The sequence below is a fragment of the Chrysemys picta genome, chromosome 2 (assembly GCF_011386835.1).
Source record: "Chrysemys picta bellii isolate R12L10 chromosome 2, ASM1138683v2, whole genome shotgun sequence".
In the NCBI taxonomy this organism is placed as follows: Eukaryota; Metazoa; Chordata; order Testudines; family Emydidae; genus Chrysemys; species Chrysemys picta.
The window spans coordinates 4,711,951-4,735,085 of record NC_088792.1 but is presented as its reverse complement, the minus strand read 5'-3'; the positions used below and the strand labels follow the sequence as shown (position 1 = coordinate 4,735,085).

The window sequence follows — 23,135 nt, the reverse complement described above, 5'->3', positions numbered from 1 at the left end:
GATCCTCAGATAAAAGATTCTACAGAAATTAGATCAGAATTAAAAATACTTTTATCATCTTACCATCACTCGATGAAAGAAAGAAATTCCAGACGTGAGAAGCACAACTAAGGTATACTTGTCATTTTTTCACAACTGTGTGGGTTATCACAGCAGACAAAGGGTTATTAAAGCAGAGAGATCTACAAGGTGTGTCAGAACATGACTTTTAAACAGCTTCTTTAAATGGCTCAAAATATCTGCTCCCTGTGAGCACTATCTGCTTACTTTACTAAAAGCATTTATTCCTTTTAGCCTTGCAGTGCTAACATAGCTATGAAAGCATGATCTGATTCTGCCATGGCTTGGGCATCAACATTTAAGCTCTGAATTAATCCTTGATATTGATGATGCAAGGGACAGAAAAGAACAGCTTGATCTTCAGATCTCAGGTTGAGTTTATAAGGCTGATAGAAAAAAGTCACCTTGGTATTCACATCTCAAGATAAGCCTAAAATTAATAAACGAACCACTGGGGAATCCCATATGCCAGTTTAATATTACATTTTAAAGTTTTTGTCAAACAAATTGTAAATGGAGCTTCGACTTCATCCCCTTTCTCAGATCAGTCTCAATAAAATGATGCATGACATTTCAAAGACTTTAAACCTAACCATTGCCGTAAGGTGTCAGGTGACTACCTAAGAGATTGCTAGATTCAGGTAAAGCAGTCTCAAATTCAAGAGTTTTGAGAGTTTAAACGGTCCCATTTTAGTGACATCATCATACCCTAACTTGACAGAGTGCCCTTTTCTCAGATAAGAATTCACAACAATTTAAACCTAATCAGAAGTGATTACAAGCATGCTCAGGGGAAGGGGATAAAGCCTATATTAATGAACCTGCCTAGACTGTAGGTAGATTACACACATACACACCTGAACAATTGTCAGAGTCACGACAGAGGTCAGAGTATGACTCATTATCTGGGAATATATACAAACAACAGGGACCAAACCTGCAGTTTGGACAACAGGGGTGTGAATAGCAGTGCACACAAAAGTGCTGTGCTGTAACTTCCCCCCGTGGATGCTGCAAACTCAGGATCTTCAAATTTGCACCCTCAGCATCCACATGCCCGAAGAGAGTAAGAACATCTATGGCTAGGAAAATCTAGAGCGCTCCCTGAATACAAACTAGTTTAAAGGGAAGTGAAGTCTAAGTTCTGGAGAGGAGTTCTGGAGAGGAGTTCCCACTGTTTTGCCTGTCAAGAGTTGCTGAGCCCCTCCAGAACCAAGGCTCCACTAAAAACTAGGGGGAAAACACACTATGTCACTTGTGTTGGCCAAGCTTACCGCACATGCCAGGGCTCCCTCAATCCCTCCACAAGCTCCTCGTATGCCACCCTCCCTACAACTTCCCTCATCATCCACCTGTAGGGCTTGTGTGTGCCCTCCAAAACCTCCTCTTCCCATACCAGGGTCCCCTAATCTTCCCCCCATGGCCAGTGGCGTAGCCAGCTTCTCAGTGCAGGGGGAGCAACCATAAAATAGGCGCCCCCCCCTTTGGCTCCTCCTCTGGCCACGCCCCACCTTGGCTCCTCCTGCGGCCGTTCTGCGTCCCTGCCCCCCCCCCCCCCGGCTCCTCCGGCCACACTGTGGCCATGCTGCACCCCCCCCCCCCCCGGAGGGGGGCAGCACGGCCATACTCTGGAGGAACCATTTGAAGGGGCGGCGGGCGCAGCCGGAGGAGCAAAGCGGCCGGGCTCCTCAGCCATCACGCTCCACACTCAGCGCGGTCGCCTCCTGTGGCAGCTCAGGGCTCGGCGGCCGAGCGCTCTGCAGCTGGCGGGCAGATCCCCTCTCCCCGGCGATGTTGGGGCCGCGCTGAGCGTGGGGCGCGCTGGCCGAGGAGCCGGCCCCTTCGCTCCTCTGGCCGCGCCCGCGGCCCCCCTCCAATAGCTCCTCCGGAGTCAGACCGTGCTGCCCCCACCACTTGCCTGCAGGATCCCAGCGGCGGCCCGGCAGGCGCCGCTTTTGAAAAATGTACTGAGGGGAAGCGGCTGCTTCCCCTGAACCCCCCTAGCTGCACTACTGCCCATGGCATGGTGCTCCATTCTCCCTCCTGCCAAGGGCTCTCTGTGGCCCCCTACTCCCCCACCCAAAGAAGGTCTGTTTCAGGGGCAGGAAAACTTTTTGGCCTGAGGGCCACACTGGGTTTCGGAAATTGTATGGAGGGCCGGTCCCCACCTCCTATCTGCCCCCCTGCCCGGGACTCCTGCCCCATCCACCCCCACCCCCTGTCCCTGACCGCCCCATCCAACCCCTCCTCTCATTCCTGATGGACTCCGCCCCAGGACCCCTGCCCCATTCAACCACCCCTTCTCCCTGTCCCGATTGCCCCCGGAAACCCTGCCCTTGACTGCCCCCTGCCGCCCCATCCAACCCCCCCTCCTTCCTGAACTGCCCCCCCAGACCTTTGCCCCCATTCAACCCCCTATTCCTCCCCCCCCGGCCCCTATCCACACTCCCACCCACTGACCACCCCCCAAACTCCCCTGCCCTCTATCCAACCCCCTCCCCCGCTCCATGTCCCCTTACCGCGCTGCCTGGAGCACCGGTGGCTGGCGGCGCTACAGCCGCACCGCCCGGCTGGAGCCAGGCCATGCCACCGCCACCACCACGCAGCACAGAGACCGGGTCAGGCCGGCTCTGCAGCTGTGCTGCCCCAAGAGCTCACAGCCCCACCGCCCAGAGCATTGCGCCGGTGGCAGAGCAAGCGAGCTGAGCCTGCGGGGGAGGGGGAACAGTGGGGTAGGGGCCAGGGGCGAGCCTCCCGGGCCAGGAGCTCAGGGGCCGGTGAGGATGGTCCCGCGGGCCGTAGTTTGCTCACCCCTGATCTATTCCCAGCATATCAGGTTCCTCCAATCAAATGCTATCAGGGGTTCTGTTTGTCCCAATCCCTCAACTTATCCTAGCATCCTCCTTTCTCCCCACAAGACAGGGGCTCTGTGTGAACCCTCATTTCTTCCTTCCCCATGATGCCAGAGGCTCTGTCAGTCTGTCTCCCATTCCTCTTCTGAGGTCAGTTTGTTTCAAAGAAATATGCAGCAGCCAACTGGAGTTTTTTTTCCAGAGGAGCTAACAGCTTTCCCTTGCTCTACCAGAGTATTATATTTGCCTCTTCTAAGGATCATTAGCATGGCAATGACTACTCAGCCACTGTCAAAAAATGCAGGACAAAGAAATCCAGCACTGGAAAGTATGCATCCCAAGCAGGGTCAAGGGACCTGCAAAGAACGAACGAATGCACACCCCCCCCTCACATCCCCCCCCCCGAGGGGATGAAGCACAAATCACAAAACATCATCATAAAGCAAACCAGGCAAGTGATGTGGCAGATAATCTACCACACACACGATGGGGTCACAGTAATAAGGGTCTCTCACAGAGGGAGATAAATGTCACATATCCATCCTACAGCAATACTTAATTGGGGTATTTTACTGTATGAGCAATTTCAGTGCTGAGGCCCACCCAATTGGACCGAATTATACATTTTATTACTAAAATCTAGAGTTTGTGATGCCTAGTATTCAGCAGAGTTAGAGAAAAGAACAAAAAGACAGAGAAAGGATTACAATGAAACAAATTATCCGGGAAGTAGAGGAGATGTCTTAAATATGAGGAGGGAGGAGGAAGAAGGGTGTAACATTCATTACATTGAATGAAGCAGGATACTCAGAAGATATTTACAATAAAAACTGTAAGCCAGAGCTGCCATGTGGAACACAGATTCAAGCTATGGCTCATTAGGTAAAGTCTGCAGACAACTTAATACGTGAGAAACAAAGGATTTAAAAATATACATAAAAAAGGCAGGCTGAGAAAAATAATTCATTGATTTGTGGCTGGAAAATGTAAGAGGCCATTTAACACAAATATGGAATGGAAAAAATACCACTCTCTCAATATCCAGCCCTGAAAACCAGTAACAGACGACCTTTCATGTGAGGATCTCAAAGATCTTGATAATTATCACATTGCCCTGCGACGTAAGTGTTATACTTATTTTACTGATGAAGAAACTCAGGTACAGAGAAGTTAAATGAATTGCCTGAGGTCACACAATTAGTGGCAGATCCAAGAAGAGAACCCACGAATTTTGCCTCCCAATTCTGTTCCTTGACCACTAACAGCACACCCAGCAGAGACAACTGCCCACGTGACACATTGAAAAGATGACATTCTTTTCTGGGGATGCTCACCCTGACTTTAGTAAGTTTACAATGGTAGCATTAAACTATTCACAGGGAAACAATTTCATTTAATGATCGTGTTCAAACAGCGGAAGTGAAAGAGCACAAACAAACAAAAGAGCACTTAAAGTCCCAGTGGTTTGGAACAATGGACCATTTTTGAATACTTCCCAATTGAAACTGGAAATCAGCTGCAGTGGACATTTGTGTACGACAAACCTTTGCTTTGGTGGCAGCTGAGGCAAGAGCAGCAGCTGCAGCTGTAGCTACATTTCCTTCAGAGATTTCGTGTTCCACTTTCTTCTTTCCAGCGTCGCTTTCCTTGTCTTTGCACGCATCAACGTTTTCCTTGTTCTCTTCTGCCTCCTTCTCTTCTAAAGAGATGACCCAATAATTTTTTTTACATTCATTCTTCACTTCATGATCATCACACCAGGGACAGGATTTACATAGCACGTACTTCTGTGCTCACACAGCATAAACCCATGCACGAGCACATTACAACACTCCCACTTAGGTGCTTTACATTATTATAGCCCCTCAGCACTTCCTCCACATAGTGCTACAGAAGCAGTTTGAACACCTCCACAAAATGTATATCCAAGAGGATCCCCCCCAAACCCTTAAGGGTGATGCTCCTAAAGTGCTTTCATTTTCTACCCCTGTGCACTCTTCTCTCCCCATCTTTTTCTTAGTCTTAATATCAAAATAATTGTAAGTTGTATTTCCAATGCACAAATTCCATGATCATCTCCATTTTGAGAAGCAAATGGAGACCTTTTTATTGTTTTGCTCCGTCCTCTCCTAAAATTCTGATGAAAAAAATCCTGTCAGAAAAGATGTGCCAGATCTATACGACACAATCAGATTCATGTAAGAGATGACATGGTATTTTAAAATATAGGAAGATGCTATGATTTTTCAGTACTTTATTCCCAACCAGTCAAATGAAATGATTTGCACAACCTCGTAAGGAAACGGAGAAAGCTTGTTAAGCTTTAAAGCACAAAGCTGTGTTCATAGTAGTCCCATTCATCTGCTTCTTTACATTAGGAATGGACCAACAGATTAGCAATATGGAAATAAACTCATTTATATGGTTTGTGCTCACTTTAGTTTAGCAATCTGCTCACCCAGTCCCTACAGCCAAGATGAAAAAAGTCCCTAAACTGAAGTCTGAAATGATTGCAATATAAATTTAGCACTTGAGCTTTTCTGTGAAATGACCTGGAATATCTACTGCTGAACCAAGCTGCAGACCTAACGTGCGAGAGGAAATATTTCTGCCACAATTAACTTTATAGTCTATTCTTACAGCTTTGGAGAAAGGCTTTTAAAACTAAAATGCAGCTCAAGTAACAGCTGGTGTCTATTACCTGACTTGGTATCAGACGTGACTTCATTGTCTTGCTCCTTTTCTGGATTTCTCTCATTTTCTCCTTCCTGCACCTTATCACCTTCCTCTATTTCACTTTCTCCTTTGCTTTCAACCTGGAGTGTTGGAGGGGGATGAAGGAAGAGAGAAAGGGGAACATAAGAAAAAATTTTTTGTTAGCTTGGTCACAGAATCACTTTGAAAGCTCTATCATCCTTGGGAAGGTGGAATCAATTTGGGACTGCCTGTTAGTTCTTTTCACAACCATGGTCAAGATTCTTGGGCACAAAGCAATTGCCACATTGGATCAGACCCATGATCTATCTAGTCCAGTAAGCCATCTCCAACAGGGGGCAGCACCAGATTTTGTTTAGTGCAAGAAACCCCACAATAGGGAGAAGTGGAATCATCTTGTCCCTCCCCAAATATTTCATTCTAATCCTTAATAGTCAGAGATTGGTTTAAGCCCGAAGCATGAGATTTTATATCCTTTTCAAAATTTGTTAGCATTCAGTACAATAAATCTGGATACTCTTGTTATCCATATAAACATCCAATCCCTTTTTGAATCTTAGTAAGTTCTTGGCCTCAATAATATCATGTGGCAATGAGTGCTATAGTCTAATTACACACAGTGGGAAAAGAGTATTTTTGTCCAACAGAAAAAGCAACAGGTATTTGCAAAAGTGTGACATAAGGAAGGGAAATAAAATGAAGGAGAGGTAACTTACCTCGAACTGTACTTCAGTTCAAGATGTGTATCTCTATGGATGCTCCATGTCTAGCTATGCAAAGGCGCCAGTGTGTTCTTGATCGAAAATTTTTGTCAGCTGTCTCCCCAGGTCTATGTCTATGCCCTAGACACCCTCATGCCCGGATATAACAGTATAGAGAGAGGAGGAGACTTGCCGCCACTCCAGGTCTTACTCAACCACAAAAGTCCCAAGAAAGAGACTCTGAGGCAGAGGGGAAGGAGGGCAGGTAATGGAGCACCCATCGGGACACACATCTCAAAGAACTCAAGTTACTGTACATGGTAAGTAACCTCTCCTTCTGCTTCAAGTAGTGTCCTTTGGGTGGTCCACATAAGGAGACTCCCAAGTAGTACCTCCATCAAGAAGGAGGGCATGAAGGAAGTGGATCCAGTACGGATTGTAGGACAGTGTCATCACGTCAGTCCTGGAGGCAGACATGAGAGTGCAATGCTGGTAGAATATATGCAGCAACGACCAGGTGGCTGCCCTGCAGATGTCTAAGATGCGTACATTTTTGAGAAGGGCTACTGAGGTAGACTGAGCCCTGGTGGAATGAACAATAACTCTCAGGGGGGAAGGAGGAGGGAGATGAACCCCCAAGGCTTCACAGGACACAACCTGCAACCCATTTGGACAATTTCTGGATGGAGATCAGATGTCCATTCATTCTTTCTGCAACAGAGATGAAGAGTCTAGGGGAAACCCAAAAGAGCCAAGTCCTGTCAAGGTAAAAGGGAAGAGCTCTTAACATTCTGTGTATGGAGGCTTGCTTCTTCTCTACGAGAGTGAGGCCTGGGGTAAAATACTGGTGGGCGAATATCCTGATTAACGCGGAATTCTGAAGAGACTTTAGGGAGGAAGCGAGGATGTGGATGTAAAGTCACCTCATCTTGGAAGAACACAGTGTATGATGGGTCCTCCGTTAAGGATTCAAAACTCCCCACCCATCCTAGGCGAAGTAATGGCTAATTTGAACAAGGTCTTAAGGACAAATGAAGGAGGCAGTAACTCCCCACAGGTTTGAATGAGGGGTTTCCTCAGAGCACTGGGAACTAAGGTGAGGTCCCATGGTAGAGTTGGTTCCTTGATAGGAAGAGGTTAAATAGATCCTTAATAAATCTTGCAGTGCTGGGGTGGGTGAAGACTGAGAATCCTTGTATGGGAGGGTGAAAAGTTGTGATGGCAGCTAGAAGAACTTTAATGGAGCTCAGCGATAAGCCTGTAGTCTTTAATTTGACAGGTAACTGAGGATATGAGCCAGAGGATTTGAGAGGAAGTACAGCTTGATGGTTGCAACAAGCTTGGAGGCATTTCCACACTTTTTCTAGGTGGGTGATTTCTGATATTGAGCAGCACCCATGGAACTTCTGGAAAGCTATACCAGAGGGCCATCAAACAACCATGCTTTGAGGCAAAGTGCTGCGAAACTGGGGGAGGGGACCAATTCTGATACCTGGGTGAAGAGAATCAGGGTCAGAGAAAGGCAGAGAAGAGACTGTAGGGATATGTGAATCAGCTACGGGAATCACAGCCTGTCTCAACCACGACAGTGCTATGAGGATGGTTACTAGTTCCTCTTGTCTCAATTTCTTTATGAACTTAAACAGTAACAGTAATGGGGGATGAAGGCATAGCAGGCCTTGAGGCCAAGTAATGACTAGGACATATCCCACTGCGTTGTGGTCATGCCCACGCCTTGAGTAGACGTCTGCTCTTTGCATTGAATGGAGTTGTGAAGAGATCCACCTGTGGATGGCCCCAGGCAAGCTGTATTTCTCAGAACACTTTGTTGTTCAGTTCCCACTTGTAGTTGACACTGAATTGTCTGCTGAGGGAATCTATGTTTGTGTTCAGCAGATGACCCCCTGAGATATGCATGCGATGTGATGTACACCAGTTCCATAGTTTTATGGATTTGGTGCATGAGGACTGGTATCTTGCTCCTCCTTGCTGACTGATCATAGAATCATAGAATCATAGAATATCAGAGTTGGAAGGGACCTCAAGAGGTCATCTAGTCCAACCCCCTGCTCAAAGCAGGACCAATTCCCAGCTAAATCATCCCAGCCAGGGCTTTGTCAAGCCGGGCCTTAAAAACCTCCAAGGAAGGAGACTCCATGTAAACATCGCTCTGTTGTCCAGCATTATTCTGATTGGGTGGTCCTTGATGTGTGGCAGGAAGTGTTGGCAAGCATAATGGACTCCTCTGAGCTCCAGTATGTTGATATGGAGGGGGTCTATTTGCCCTGAGCTATAAGGCTTTGGAATTGTGCACCCCAGCCTATGAGGGAGACTTCTGTGGTGACAATCCTCATGGGAGGAGGCTGTACAAGTGAAACTCTCTTCCCCCTCCCCCACCTTTTGTGGGTCCTCCCACCAGTTCAAATGACCGAGGACCTTCTGAGATCGACAGTCTGTTGGGAGTGTGTAGACGTTCTCAAATATGGTTGAAGACACCAAGAGTTAAGTCTTGCTAGGGAAGTTATGAACGTACAGGCTGCCATATGGCCCAGAATTTGTAGGCAAGCCCTTGCAGTGGGGTTTGTGGACTCCACTGGATTGTTGAAACAAAGTTGGACATTGTGATGAATCTGCCCCTGGGAAAGTATGCCCTGTCATGAAGCACCCACAGGGACACTACTCAAAGAAGTGGAATTTTTCACAGATTCGATCTTATCCCAACTCAAGGACATTAACTGTATTAATGAAATGAGCAGTGATTTTATGCACAAGGGCGGAGGTGGGAAATATTTTAACATTGGCAAGTAATTTGGATTTATCTGCAAAAAGAAGAACAGGAGTAACTTGTGGCACCTTAGAGACTAATAAATTTGTTAGTCTCTAAGGTGCCACAAGTACTCCTGTTCTTTTTGTGGATACAGACTAACACGGCTGCTACTCTGAAACCTTGGATTTATCTGAATGTCTGTTCTACTAGATCGGGAATTAGTTTCCAATAAATTTGAAACAGTAATTTTCATGCCCATGATTACCTTGCACTGTATTTACATATCTTATTTCATAAAAGCAATATAAAGATAATCGAGAGAATACAGCAAACAAGGAGTAACATTCAGAATTATGTATTGTGAGTATTAGGCTTGGACTACACTACAGAGTTAGGTCGACATAGGGCAGCTTATGTTGACCTAACTACGTCAGTGTCTACACTACAGATTTGCTCCTGCCGATGTAAGTGCCCTACTACACCAACATAATAACTCCACTTCCATGAGAGGCGTAGGGCTTATGTCGGTGTAACTAGGGCAACTCAATGTCTATGTAGACACTGTTCCTCACATTGGCTGTTGGCTGTCATTCTTGTTAATTTCATAGCTCTGCTTGAGCCATGAAATAGACAAGAAAGCCGGCTCCTGGCTCCCCAGCTGGGCTGCTGCAGGTCTCCGGCAGGGACTTTAGAGGCTGCAGCCCAGAGCCTTGGCTCAAGGGGCGGCCCCGCAAAAATAAATCACAGGCAGCGATCTCTGGGCTGCTAAAAGGGGCTCTCAGGCAGGCTGCCTGCCTGCCATAGCCCCACCCCGCTCCTGGAAGCGGCTGGCTGCTGGCAGGTCTCTGCAGCCCCTGGCGGGGCGGGGAGTGGAGGGGGGGATGCTGCTCCGCGCACTGCCCCTGCCTCCAGCACTGTTCCCGCAGCTCCCTGTAGCTACGGGGGGGGGGGGGGGGGGGGAGAGGGAGGGGGCACTTGCAGGCATGGGCAGCGTACTGAAACCCGCTGCCCCCTTCCCCCCAAAGGGTGCGCAGGTGTGTGTTAGCAGCGGCTATGGCAGGCAGGCAGCCTGAGCCCTGCTCTGCCCTCGGCTGGGAGCTGCTTGTGGTAAGCGCCTCCCAGCTGCAGCCTGCACCTCGTACCCCCTCCTCCACCTCAAACCCCTGCCCCAGATCAGAATCCCCTCCTGCACCCTCCCTCCCAGACCCCGCACCCCAATCCCCTGCCTCCTGCACTAAACTCCCTCCGAGGAAAAAGACTTGTATACAGGGGCCCCACAAAAACTAATAGCCCCGGGCCCATAGGAGAGTTAATCCAGCCCTGGTCTCTGTTCCAAGCTGGGCTGTCAACCAGGCTCCTGGCTTGGGCTGTAGCCCAGGTGTGCCCCACTGGGAGCCCTGCTGTCCTGGCTCCCTACGGGGAGCACTGCAGCCAACCAGACTCTGGGCATGGATCTCCCCGCCGAAGGAGAGAAGCCCCCAGTGGGGGCCTGCACAGAGCTGAGAGCCCTGGCTCTCAAACTCCCCCCCCCCCCAGTACGCTGTCCCTCTTCACCTAGTGGAAGCACTCCTGGTGAGGACGCGCACCACTGAAAGAAGGAGGAGTAATTACTGGGATGGCTGTATGTCGACCTAACAGAGGTCGACTTAAGATTGTCGTGTACACATGTCCTTAAGTTAAGCACCAGTGTTTGTTCCATTCGACTGAAAAAGCGGGGTAACAGGAAAGTGTCACAGGTAACTGCAGACACAATGTAGGTATTGTTTATTCAAGAAAATAATGAATCAGTTCTAGAGCGCTAGTTTGGATTTAGTGCAGGTCAGTACTGCCCAGAAGTCATTGCCATTACCACTTCTCAGTTCTGTGACCTTGAAAGGAGCTGCTAGTCATAGTCTAGATCTTAGTGGACATTTATCTACGTCACAAAACCCACCACTGCAATCACCTTCTTTTGCTGACAATCTCAGTAGGAGAGATGAAGGTCCGAATAAACAGACTAAACTGCTCTCTCATTCTTAGGCAGCTTGTCTCTAAGGGTTTGATCCTGTGCACACTGAAGCCACTGACGGTTTTGCCACTGACTGTCATGGGCTTAGGTTCAAGCTCTAAGTCAGAGGTGAGTCACATTCATTAGACCAGGGGTCGGCAGCCTTTCAGAAGTGGTGTGGCGAGTCTTCATTTATTCACTCTAATTTAAGGTTTCACATGCCAGTAATACATTTTAACGTTTTTAGAAGATCTCTTTCTATAAGTCTATAATATAGAACTAAACTATTGTTGTATGTAAAGTAAATAAGATTTTTGAAATGTTTAAGAAGCTTCATTTAAAATTAAATTAAAATGCAGAGCCCCCCGGACCGGTGGCCAGGACCCGGGAAGTGAGAGTGCCACTGAAAATCAGCTCGCATGCCAGCTTTGGCACATGTGCCATAGGTTGCCTACCCTAGCACTAGACAAAGGAGGGTAGCTTGCATTGCCATTGTCTGTGATGCAACTATGAATAAACGACTTCACTCAGATTGTCAATCCAACTCCAGCTGGCACTCAGAAGGGAAATACAAGAACTATTTTCTGTGTCTTTCATCCTCTCAGTGTCTCTTGGTTTATATTTGTGCTATAAAAATAGGTTACTCGGAGCACTTGGCAGTCCAACATAACTGAGTTACACTAAATTCAAAAATTAGGAATGGTTCTTGGAGGACTGATTTCTCTTTACTGATCTCGTGTCAGATTAGAGCAAAGGTATGTAATTTTGGAGAGCCAATTTCTCACTGAATTAAACTGTGCAGAGCTGAAAACATCACAGCACTGCACGATCAGGAGTCAGAATCATCAATCCAACACTACAAGAAAAGCGTTGCAACATCAGGATGTGCTGCTGCAGTTTTTCTGTGGCTCTTCAATTAAATCCGACATCTCCACTTTGACCCTTCCTCAGCCCCTTTCCTCATGGCTAAAAAGGACAGGAAGAGATACCGACATCTCTTCCCACTTTGCTCAGCAATAAACTTGCAAGGGGGCACTCCTATGGCAGGAGTGTTCAATTCACTCTGCACAAGACAAGGCTGAGAACAAGGAGCTCTTTACTAAAATTTAAGTTACCTGGGGTAAGGCCCATCTTTTCATTATGCATTTGTACAGTGACTAGCACAATGGGCCCCGATCTTTGATTAAGGCCTCTAGGTGCTACTGTAACACAAACAACTCAGACTTGTGAACTTCATGAAAAGAATCACTGTATCAGAGACAAATCTCAGACTTTTACCTTTTCTGACTGTTGCCCATCTGTCTCAGTTTCCATTTTTTCTTCTTCAACTCCATCTATGAGAAGAAATAGAAGTACATAAAGCAGAGTGGTTAAAAGTGCCATAACCACCATTTATTATACTTGAAAATTAATTACAGGTCTAACTGAAATATCCTACTCTGTTCTGTTGTGGTAATCGGGCTTACAAATTTACCTTAATTGTGAGTTTAACTGTAAAAAGTGAGTGTAAGTTCATAAGATGTCACAACCTAAAACAACAAATGTTAATGGGACTAGGTGCAAGAAAACTAGACAGAGAAACTCGATTAGTTAAACCAAAAAGGCCATGTTCATATAATTCAAGGACTGCTGTAATTATACTTGTTAAAAACAAATTATGTGGAGTTAATGAATCAAAATTAGTGTGTCAGAAATTAGGCCTAATTGACGGACAAAAATAATGAGGGAATGGGCTATTCCATCCTTTTTGGGTCCTGAAAGGAAGACTTTTTTGGAAACTAGGGGGAGGAGAGGTAAGGAGGACAAAGAACAGAAAAAACAGATTGAGTGAAAGAACAGACAGAGGATACTGAAGTAAGCTTCACCAACATGGCTGCCACCCCCACCATCTGCTGGGGTCCCGGCCTTCATTATCCTAACCCTGAGAGATGTCCTGACCAGACCAGGCCAGAGAGAGGGACCCAGATAATATTCCCACTTTTACTGGTTCCAGCTGAATCCCAGACACCACTTGGGATGAAATGGGATCAGACTTTAACAGTAGTAGCTCCAGCTCATTTCAACTAACTTTCTTTTTCCTAGAGGGACAGTTATTACCATCTTTAATAATATCTAAGAGACTATCAAACTAGAGGTTTTTCCTTCTAAAACTCTCTCCAGCTAAAGGGAGCAAAACGTGTTAAAATAAAAGCCTTACTTAATTCTTTACATTTCAAATGCTTTAACTTTTTTTTCCCCTTTTCTTTATCTTCAATAGAAGGTTAAAATAATTTTCAATTGTGTTTGCGTCATGGTACTAAGCAGGCTGAGGTCTCTGAATGCCAAACCCTGGACCATGTTTAACACTGTTTAATGTTGGACAGAGACTGGGTTGTTAATGACTTTGGCCCATTTGTTCCACCTAAATACATAGAACAGTTCTTTAGAAAGATGCAAGAAAGCTTCATAACGCTGGACACATGGGAGGCTTGGCAGCACAATACATTATGTTATAGCCTTAGTTTAAAATTCAGGTTTAAATACAGCTTCACCTTTGCAGGTTTGGCCAGCCAGGGTATGTGAGGCCAACAATATTAAAACAGAGCTGCATAAGGATAAGATTGTGTCATAGAGGCACGGATTCTGTGACTTTCAGAGACTTCTGCGACATTTTCTGCTTCAGCCCCAGGGCAGTGGGGCCAGAGCCGTCAGCTGCTGCAGGGGGCCCCCGGGGCTCTGAGCCACTGAGGCTGCAGCAAGGGGCCCCTGGAACTGCCGCAGCAGAGGGTGCTGGACACCGCCCCCAACAGCGGGGCTGGGGCTCTCTTCCCCTACTTGGGCTTCAGTCAGACCTCCTGCCCCATTATTTTTAGTAAAAGTCACAGACAGGTTGCAGGCTTCCATGAATTTTTGTTGATTGCCCACAACCTGACTTTTACTAAAAATAAAATTTAGCTATGAAGATACATAGTTTGCCTGTGCAGACAAAACTCAAACTGTTGCACACCTGTAAAAGGCCAAGGATACACCACAATTCTATAACATGTTCAATCCGTGTTATAATTCTGTTGGTTGACTATAATATAACAACATGCTCTACCAATGTTGTCGATTTGTCTGTGTAGATGGTCCATAGCTCAGGCATGCAAGACCAGCCTCAGTTAAGAACTTCTTGTATTACAAGAGTGGGTAATCACTGCTCAACACAAACTTCCTGAATTGCTTTATGAACTCTACGCACATAAATGTCAGCATGCATGGAAAGTCAGTAGGAGACTATTTCCAATTTGCAGGTGATCAAAACACTATCAGAGTCTAATTTTATGTTATCCAAATCTGACTGTAGAAGAATAATTTATGCTCTGTAAAAATATTCTCACACTAAGTTCTAGCACCTCTACAAACCGTGTTAAAACATTAAACATTCACAAGAAAGCCTCTCTATTTCCCTGCCCTAGAATTTGCAGGTCTTCTTTCATGCCCCATAACCACAGTTTCTTTCCCTAAGCTTCACGACCAGGGACCCTAGTTTTCAGTGATAAACCCGCCCCCCCCCCAAATCCATGTTTTTCCATGATTCAAATGACATGCTGAACTTTAGTTTCCCTAGCCACAACATATATGAGTATCAGTTGAACACAATGTTTTACCAATATATTGACAATTTTTAAGCTTACCGGCCAAGCCTTGCCGCCTAGGACTGACAGCTGGAGCCCCACCCATTCTCTTGATTATCCGATCTGGCCCCGGTCCCAATTAGATTGGATAATTGGGGTTCCACTGTATATGTTTTTATTTTTTCACAAAATGTAAAAACTAAAGATTTTCTGTATAAACGCAAATTCGCATTTTTCCGTGGCAAGTGGATTTCTAGGATCATTGTTCATGACTAACTTGTCTTTCATGTCTCGTATCTCCAGATCTTGCTCCTCAAAACATTTATTTCAAAAGGCCTACAAGACCTAGGCATACACTCAAAGAAGTGCTATAACAGACAATAGAATTTTGATGATTTAAGGAATCTGCGTATGACTTATGAGTTCTGCCCGATCTTATGAAATTGCTCACTGAAATGCCTCAAGGTAAGTGGAGTCGGCCACATGTTGTCAGGGTGTGTCACCCATTCCCCAGACCCAGGGAAATGGAGGGTTGTCAAACCTTGATGCCCCCCATTCAAGTGAGAGCACCTCAGTACCAATGAGATGGCTGAAGACGGGAAACTAGGCTGACCAAATGTTTCTGCAGGACAGAATTAGAGCAGAAGAATTTTTGCAGAAGCACGACAAAGAATATACAGGCGTTATTGTTGGGTTTTAAAAGTTACAGAACCTGACAGACTTGAGGAAAACTCATGAAGAGATATGAGGAAGCTTGGGTAGGGAAGATGAACAGAGGGGCATGTTTCTGTAGCAGAGGGGTCTTGTTTTATTGAGGAACCAGCCCAGGAAGAAGGAAACAGACTGCACTAGAGAGAAACTCCATGATTCAGAGAGAAGGCATGTGCAGGAGGTAGGATTCTGGGCTCCTTAGAGGACTCTGATCTAAGCCCAAAGAATGCTCTAGAGTGGTGAGAAATTGAAATTTTTCAATTGAACTTATCTGGGACAGGTAACTCTGCCCTTCTGAAGTACCTGCCTTTGTCCACTGAGAGGGGATTCAACCCATGTTACAGACTGGTCAATATGGCCTCTTAAAAGGAGATAAACTGTTCAGAAAGGATTATTATTTGGTAGCCCAGCAATGCCACATGGAAGACACAGATTCAATTGTCTCAGAGACTCCTGTCCGCAGCCTAAGAGCAGAAATCCAGACTGTGCTTAAAAGCGTGACTCTTTTTGGTAAAAGGAGCGGCACTGATAGGTTATGACGTGTCAGTCTCTCCTTTGCAACATAATAAGAGCCAAAGAGGAGGGAACTGAGTGGTGCGTTTAATGGGAAGTCACGCGAATAACCTCAAACCAAAACATTCTACAGAAACAATATACAAAATTCTGCTTAAGTGCAGCTTAGCCAGATCTTCGAGCTGCTGGCAACCCAAAACTCCCAAGCACCTGTCAGCACAGAGTAACTGAAGGAATTCAGGGGCAAAAGCAGCAAAACAGGACGCTACATTATGTATAAACCAAAAACGACCGATTAGAAAATGGGGTGGGGGGAGAACAGTGAAGCAATTCTGAAGTTTTGATTCATGTAGATCTCCCAATCTCGCTTTGCTCAGCAGTATGAAATGTCACAAGTTGACAGAAGTACTCCCTATTTATCCAGTCGAAATTGCATTTCATAATAAAAGGTTATAATTAAAATAATCATGTGGGCTGCTTGCTGGCAGCCACCATAACATTGAAATGTAATATACATCATGCAGACAGGTTTTCTTTCTCTACACACAACAGTACTGCATGTTCCTCTCTCCCCTGTGGAAAATTAAGTTTCCATCTTGCTTTAATACTGACTTGGCAACCAAAAGACTGGTGCTCATTAATCCCTAGTTAGTTCACCCTTAGGAGGCTACTTCAGCATTGCTTCCTACAGCATATTCTCCAGTCCTTTGCCCTTTCTAGTTTTACCCATCAAGCACTCGATTATAAACATACTTTGCATTTCTATAGCACCTGCTATCAAAGGATCTATTAGATCTTTACAAACATTAAACAGGCCTCCCCAGGCCTTTGTGTAGGACGTATTCCCTCCAATTTACAAATGGGAAAACTAAGGGCGGGTTTACACTACAGCCTAAGTCAATATAACTTGCGCTGCTCAGGGGTGTGAAAAAGCCCCCTCCCCCCAAGTGACACACGTTTCGCGTCTCCACACTGGGCTGTGTCGGCAGGAGATGCTCTCCCACTGACAGCGTCCGCATCTCCGATATAGAGTAATTATGCCGGCGGGAGCTGTAGCTGTGCCGATGTAGTGCTGTAGTGTAGACTTGCCCTAAGACACACAAGTTAAGCTAGTTGCCCAGTGTCTGGGAGCTAAAGAGTCCTGAGTCCCAGTATCATGCTCTCACGAATACACAGTAATCCATCCCATTCTGCTAAGCAGTTTCTTATCAAGTTACCGTGTAAGCGTAAGATGCAGTCAATGAACAGAAAATCTACCATACAAGCAACGTGACTGAACTTTATTTTGCTATTGAGCATTTAGATTTGTTTCTGTTCCTCTCTAACTCCCCTGTACAAAATCCAGAGCTCTTTGGTTTGATTTTGCAAACTCCTTGCAGTTAATCTATTGTGCTTGTGGAGTTCACATTCTCAACCAATACTTCATTGTGCTCTTGCAGCAACTACTATATACACCCTGTTTAGCCGGTGTAGCCGATCAGACAGGCAGAAGAAAGGCTCCCCCCCAGAATAGCATGCCAACTTTGCAGCGGCATAAACATTTCACTCCTAAAACACATTTATTCTTTTTAAAAGAATATTTCTTTGTTGCAAATAGCCTATGAAAAAGTTTTCTACATTTAAATCTTTATGCGTTTATTAGTTGTAAGGTTATATTGAGGCAACACCATAGTTCCCATGTTGTTTACTTTTTAAATTGTAACTCATGTATTTGCTGCAAAGTACAGGATTAGTTCTCAGTGTGACTAGACTGCCAGAAATACCTGACGTTTGAAAAATTCAGCAACAAAGAAGTGCACAAATAAATCTTACACTTTCCCCACTATAAATTTTGTTTTTCCCTGCCCTCCCTTGCATTACAAAACTAAAAGAATTTCCCTTAAACTTCCAAAAATATATTCCCCTCTGCAATGAGACTAAACATGGATATGTTCGGTTACTAAGAAAATACCTTAAGTTTCATTATAAATTGCATTGTCACATGTTTATAACTCCTGATGTAATAACCGTAATAATAAAATTTTGTTTTAATAAAAAATGAAGTCAGTATGACAAGTTTAGCCAGGTAGTAGTTGATGGCTTTTGAAAATGGTCTTAATGCATTGGTTGCAGAGCCATTATTTGCAGTGACAGTGTTCTGACTGCAGGCCTCCGGCTGGCATGAACCATTTACATTTTTTGCTTATACTGATGGGTGCATGCTGGAAGACTAAATGAATGAAATGAAAAAGGAAACTGAAAAAGTCTCTGCTCTGAGTTTCAGGGCAATCTGAATTTAATTTATCTGAGTTCATGCACGTTTCTATCTTTACATTTTAAGCCATTTTAACTACCATAGTAGTGAAATGAATGTAATAAGGAGACTAGACTCCGGTAAAAAATAAAAATATGACATCCAAACATGAAAGGTATATGGACCTGAAAACATCATATTTTGATACTCTGGATACAAATTATAAAATAAAGGATGCCTGTATTCCAGGAAGACACAGACATGGCCCTTATTGATTTTGCTACAAACCAGAAGCAAAAATCTGACCAGGTTAATGAAGAATATACAAAACTGACAATTTAGATGGGAATTAGCCCTCTGGATCATGCGTGTCCCCAACACAAACTGATAGTGATAACCTTCCTTCCCTTCTACAGGGAGTGCTCAGTAGTCCCTCTTACAGGGCCTCAAGGGTCTCTATTGCCACAATCCTCCTCAGCAGGTCCTGCATCACAGCAATCATCTTTCGTGTGGAGAAAAACTATATGGCTCTCCCTTCAGAATCAGCAAATTATGGTTCCTAAGCAGCAAGAGGTAGATGGCTATCAAGCAATGCAAGGCATCATCCCAAGGAGGAGCACAGCACCTCCAGCCCAAAAGCATACCTCACCCACACCCCAGGAATCACATTCCTAGTCTTAATAGTAAAACACAACCCTCAAGAACAGGGAGCTCTGCCTAGTTAGGTAGCAACACCTATTGATTAGTGATGAGGAACCTATGACTGGCTTCTAAGGAAGCCCCATTTAACCCTACAACTGGAGAAGGGAAACAGACTTCAAGTCAACAGGGAAATTACAAAGTGTCTGAACTTGGTTTAATTTCTCTAATCAGATTGCCTGCAAGCTACATGAGATAGCCTTGCCAGATAAACTCCACACTCTTCTCAGTAGAACAATAAAGCAGAATGCACCAATGCAAAGTTATCTTTAAAATGTGTTTAAACTTAGTAATTCACAGGTGCCCTGAGACCAGGTTGGCCCCATTTGTTTTCACTGATAGGACCCATTTACACAGTTCATTATAACACACTCTTTAATATGAACAAATACTAAATTGATTCTGGATAATCAATGTATTAGCAATGAAAAGGCCGACATGGTCGGATTGATTAGCGGGCTCAAATGTATGGCAATCTTGCTAGTAACTAGCACCATTTTTTCCTCCATGCTCAGTGAAAGGTAGGAATGCACAACAGTTAGTGCTTCCCATACTTGTACTCTGTGACACTTCTACATGCTCAGCATGACAAACCTGCACACTTTCCTCAGAGGAGAGTAGAAAGAACAGGAGTACTTGTGGCACCTTAGAGACTAACAGATTTATTAGAGCATAAGCTTTCGTGGACTACAGCCCACTTCTTCGGCATCCGAAGAAGTGGGCTGTAGTCCACGAAAGCTTATGCTCTAATAAATCTGTTAGTCTCTAAGGTGCCACAAGTACTCCTGTTCTTTTTGCGGATACAGACTAACACGGCTGCTACTCTGAGAGGAGAGTAGGTAATTCACTGAAAGCTTGTGAAGCAGTTGTGAACACTGCATGAGTCTGTTTTAAGAAAGGATGGATAGTTATCACTAAGGCTGCGAGTGTCATGGAGATCACGGATTCTGTGACTTTCCGTGACCTCCGCAATGGTTGGTGCTGTCCAGCAGCAGTAGTTTGGGTGTGTGGGAGGGAGCTAAGGGCTAGGGGACAGGGGTTTGGAGGGTGCGGGGAGCACGCTTACCTGGGGTGGGGGGGCCTCCCTGAAGCTCTTAGGCCGGGGGAGGGGGCGGGGGGGAGGTGTCTCCGTACTGCATGCTGCCCACATCCGCAGCTCCCATTGGCTGCGGTTCCTGGCCAATGGGAGCTGTGGCAGCCGGAGCTTGTGGCTGGAGCAGCGGAGGAGCCCCTGCCTCCACCGCCTAGGAGCTGTAGGGACATGGAGCTGGGTAGGAAGCCCCTGCCAGCCCAGCCGACCTTCCCTCCCCCAGCACCAGCGGGGGTCCTGAGTCACCTCCCCCAGCACCCGCGGCGGTTGCCGCCCCTGCCCAAGTTTTAGTCCCAGTGGGTATTTTTAGTAAAAGTCATGGACAGGTCGCGGGCCCGTGAATTTTTGTTTACAGCTCGTGACCTGTCCATGACTTTTACTAAAAATACACATGACTAAAACGTAGCCTTAGTTATCACAAGTCCTCAAAAGGCACTCTACTAGCTGAGAGAGGTCTTGGCAAGGACACAAATAAGTAAAATATTCCAAGACTGTTTCTTTTTAGCAATGTTTGCATTCAGTCAAATCACACATGGAGATTAAAGGGAAATCATTGCCTGCCAAAAATACAGGAGGTAAAATGACCACCCTTATCTGTGTTTATTCTGCCTGTGAAACTTTCAAGTGCACAGACACAATAGGAACTGGGGCAAAATCATTCATAAAAACCAGGGTGGTGAAGTTTATCACACCATCTCTCTCTCTTATGCCTCTCTACTCCAAATATTCACCAGTGGCTTCCATCTTCTTTCAGTTCTGTTTCTATTGTGCATTTCCTTGGTCTACCTTGTTGCCTCTTGACCTGGGGGTTCCAGTCTAATGCCTGTCTTGTTATTTGGGTCTTTCCTCCATGTATGTCCTAGCCATCTCTATTTTTGTTATGTAATTTGTCATTTTTTTCCTGGTCATCTGATATTAAGAATTGTCTAAAAACTATTTATGAAAGCCTGGAGTTTAGGTAGTAAGATCTTAATAAGAGAGAGTTACTCAACTTGTGCAGTAGCTGAGGTTCTTCAACATGTGTCCCCCCATGGGTGCTCCACAGTAGTTCCTTCTCTGTCACATCTACAGTGGAGCATCCATGGAAGAAGAGAGGGTTACTCACCTTGGGTGGTAAGTGAGGTTTTTTGAGATGTGTCCCCCCATGGGACTCCACTGTAGGTGCAGCAGAGAAGGAACTACAGTGGAGCACCCATGGGGACATCACTCAAAGAAGTCGTCTCCAAGTTTCAGTGCCACGGAATAAGATTGACGTTACAATGGTGTTGAATACTCTGAGTTTAGTTTGGAGGACAAGATTTCTGTTTCTTCAGCTTTAGAGTTACAAAAGGCATGGCAGGCTCTCTCTGTTCTGGCGTTAATGTTTTCATTGGTTCCATCTGTGGTACTTACAGTGTTGCCAAGACATGTAGAAGAGGTCTGATGTTTCACATCAGTCCGATGGACTGTGCCTTGACGTGGCTGAAAGGCTTGAGTTCCCCCATGATTCCGAGAGCTATGCTGATGGGAGCATAACTCTTGATAGGGCCACTCATGCCAGACAGGTCGATGGATAGGACCAGGCTAAAGGCCTCTGCTCTGTTATACATACCTTTGTCACCTCCCTGTCTGGACAGCAGCTATGCAATATACTTGGGCAACAAACCATCAGTTCTTAGTTAACTCCAACTAGTACAAAATGCTGAAGTGCATCTCCTCTGCAACACAGGCTAACATGAGCACATCAGACCTGTCCTCTGCTCTCTAAATTGATTTCCCTTAGAATATCATATCAAGTTCAGAGACTTGGTCATTATCCTCAAGGCACTCAATGGCCTGGGCATAGTATAAAGATCACCCAACCCTCTGGGATGAGGACAAGATAGACAATTCCACTCCTCAGGCACAATGGAACTTTTTACAACACGGGCAAAGATTGTGCAGAAGACCGAGCTTTCCCAGGGCTCGTCTGAAACCGCAGAACAAGGTCCAACAGGAACAAAGGGCCATCACAAATCTCACCACCTACCATTCCAAGTGCAAGGCGAACTTCTTCGACCTGCCTTCTCTAGCACACACAGCACTAAAAACACACATAAAACTCCACCACAACAATACCAAAACAACACACTGTACTGCACACAATTTTCCTGTGTGAAGTGGAAAAGTGAAAGAATAAACCACTGCTGTAAGGGACTTAGAGAGAACAGTAATGAGGGCAGGATAAGAATCTGTATAAAACAGAACAAAACAGAACGGAGGTTTGCTTCATGTTTGGTGTAGTGCTTTGAGATCCTTGAATGGAAGCCATTACAGAAGGACAAAGTACTATAACTCTTCCCAGGAAACTCAACGTTCACCATCATCATCCAAACTGAAATCTCCAATTAAAGTTACAGTGCACTTTATTAATGAAAACATTTGTGAAGTTTAATATAAAAGGACAAGGGCTGTACCTGGCTGCAAAGTGTGTAAACATCCCTGTGGAGTAATATACAGGGCACTGTGCACAGTCCACTGGTTAGTGATCAAATCTAGTAGTTCTTTACCTTCTTGGGTTCATGACCTCAACTCTCCTGGATTCCACCAAAAAAAGTCTTTATGAAAAGAATCTTTTGCAGCCAAAATTTGATTGTGGGGTTTGGGTCATCTGAAGATACAGTGGGAGGTTTTGGTGGCTAGATGAGATGCTCTCCACTAGAAGTGGGGCAGGTGTTGAGCTGGAGAGCTTGACACAAGAATGCTGGAGGTTGCTGGTGCTGGGTGGTGCTCTTTTCTCCCTCCTCCCCACACTCACCTAACACTCAGATATGAGGCCTCACTGCTCCAAAAACCTGACACTCAGAGGTTTGTAGGCAAGGACTAACAGGGAGGAGAAAGTGTAGGGCTGTTACTAGATTTGGGGACAGGAATGTTTGGAGCAGAGCAAGAGAGGCTCTGAAGAATGTATGCGGAAGTTAATTTTTGTATTGCTTACAAGATAGCACAAACATATGAGTGTTGATTTGGGAAACTGCTTTTGTCTGGACATCTTGCATCTGTCCAGAGTGGAGCTGGCTGTACTTTAAGATTCTAGCATTCAAGTGGCTCTTTGTACAAGCAATTAGAACTTAATCCTGCCCACAGTCCATCTGGGCAAACATCAATGTGCATCTTGCAAAGTACGTGTGCAAACAAAACTGGTTTAAAACATGGTTTAAAAACCATGAAATACAGGAAGACAAGGCTGATT

At 45.3% G+C, this 23,135-nt stretch overlaps 1 protein-coding gene across 2 annotated transcripts in view; it reads right to left on the bottom strand.

Annotated features, from left to right (window-relative positions):
• SMARCC1 (SWI/SNF related, matrix associated, actin dependent regulator of chromatin subfamily c member 1) overlaps positions 1–23,135 on the bottom strand; it is a 151,779-nt gene that overhangs the window by 41,677 nt on the left and 86,967 nt on the right. For both annotated transcript variants that reach the window (XM_065586693.1, XM_065586694.1), the window contains 3 exons: positions 12,361–12,416; positions 5,614–5,728; positions 4,457–4,611 (listed from right to left, as the gene is read on the bottom strand). In XM_065586693.1, the coding sequence (XP_065442765.1) occupies positions 4,457–4,611; positions 5,614–5,728; positions 12,361–12,416 (326 nt within the window). The remainder of the gene's footprint in view (positions 1–4,456; positions 4,612–5,613; positions 5,729–12,360; positions 12,417–23,135) is intronic.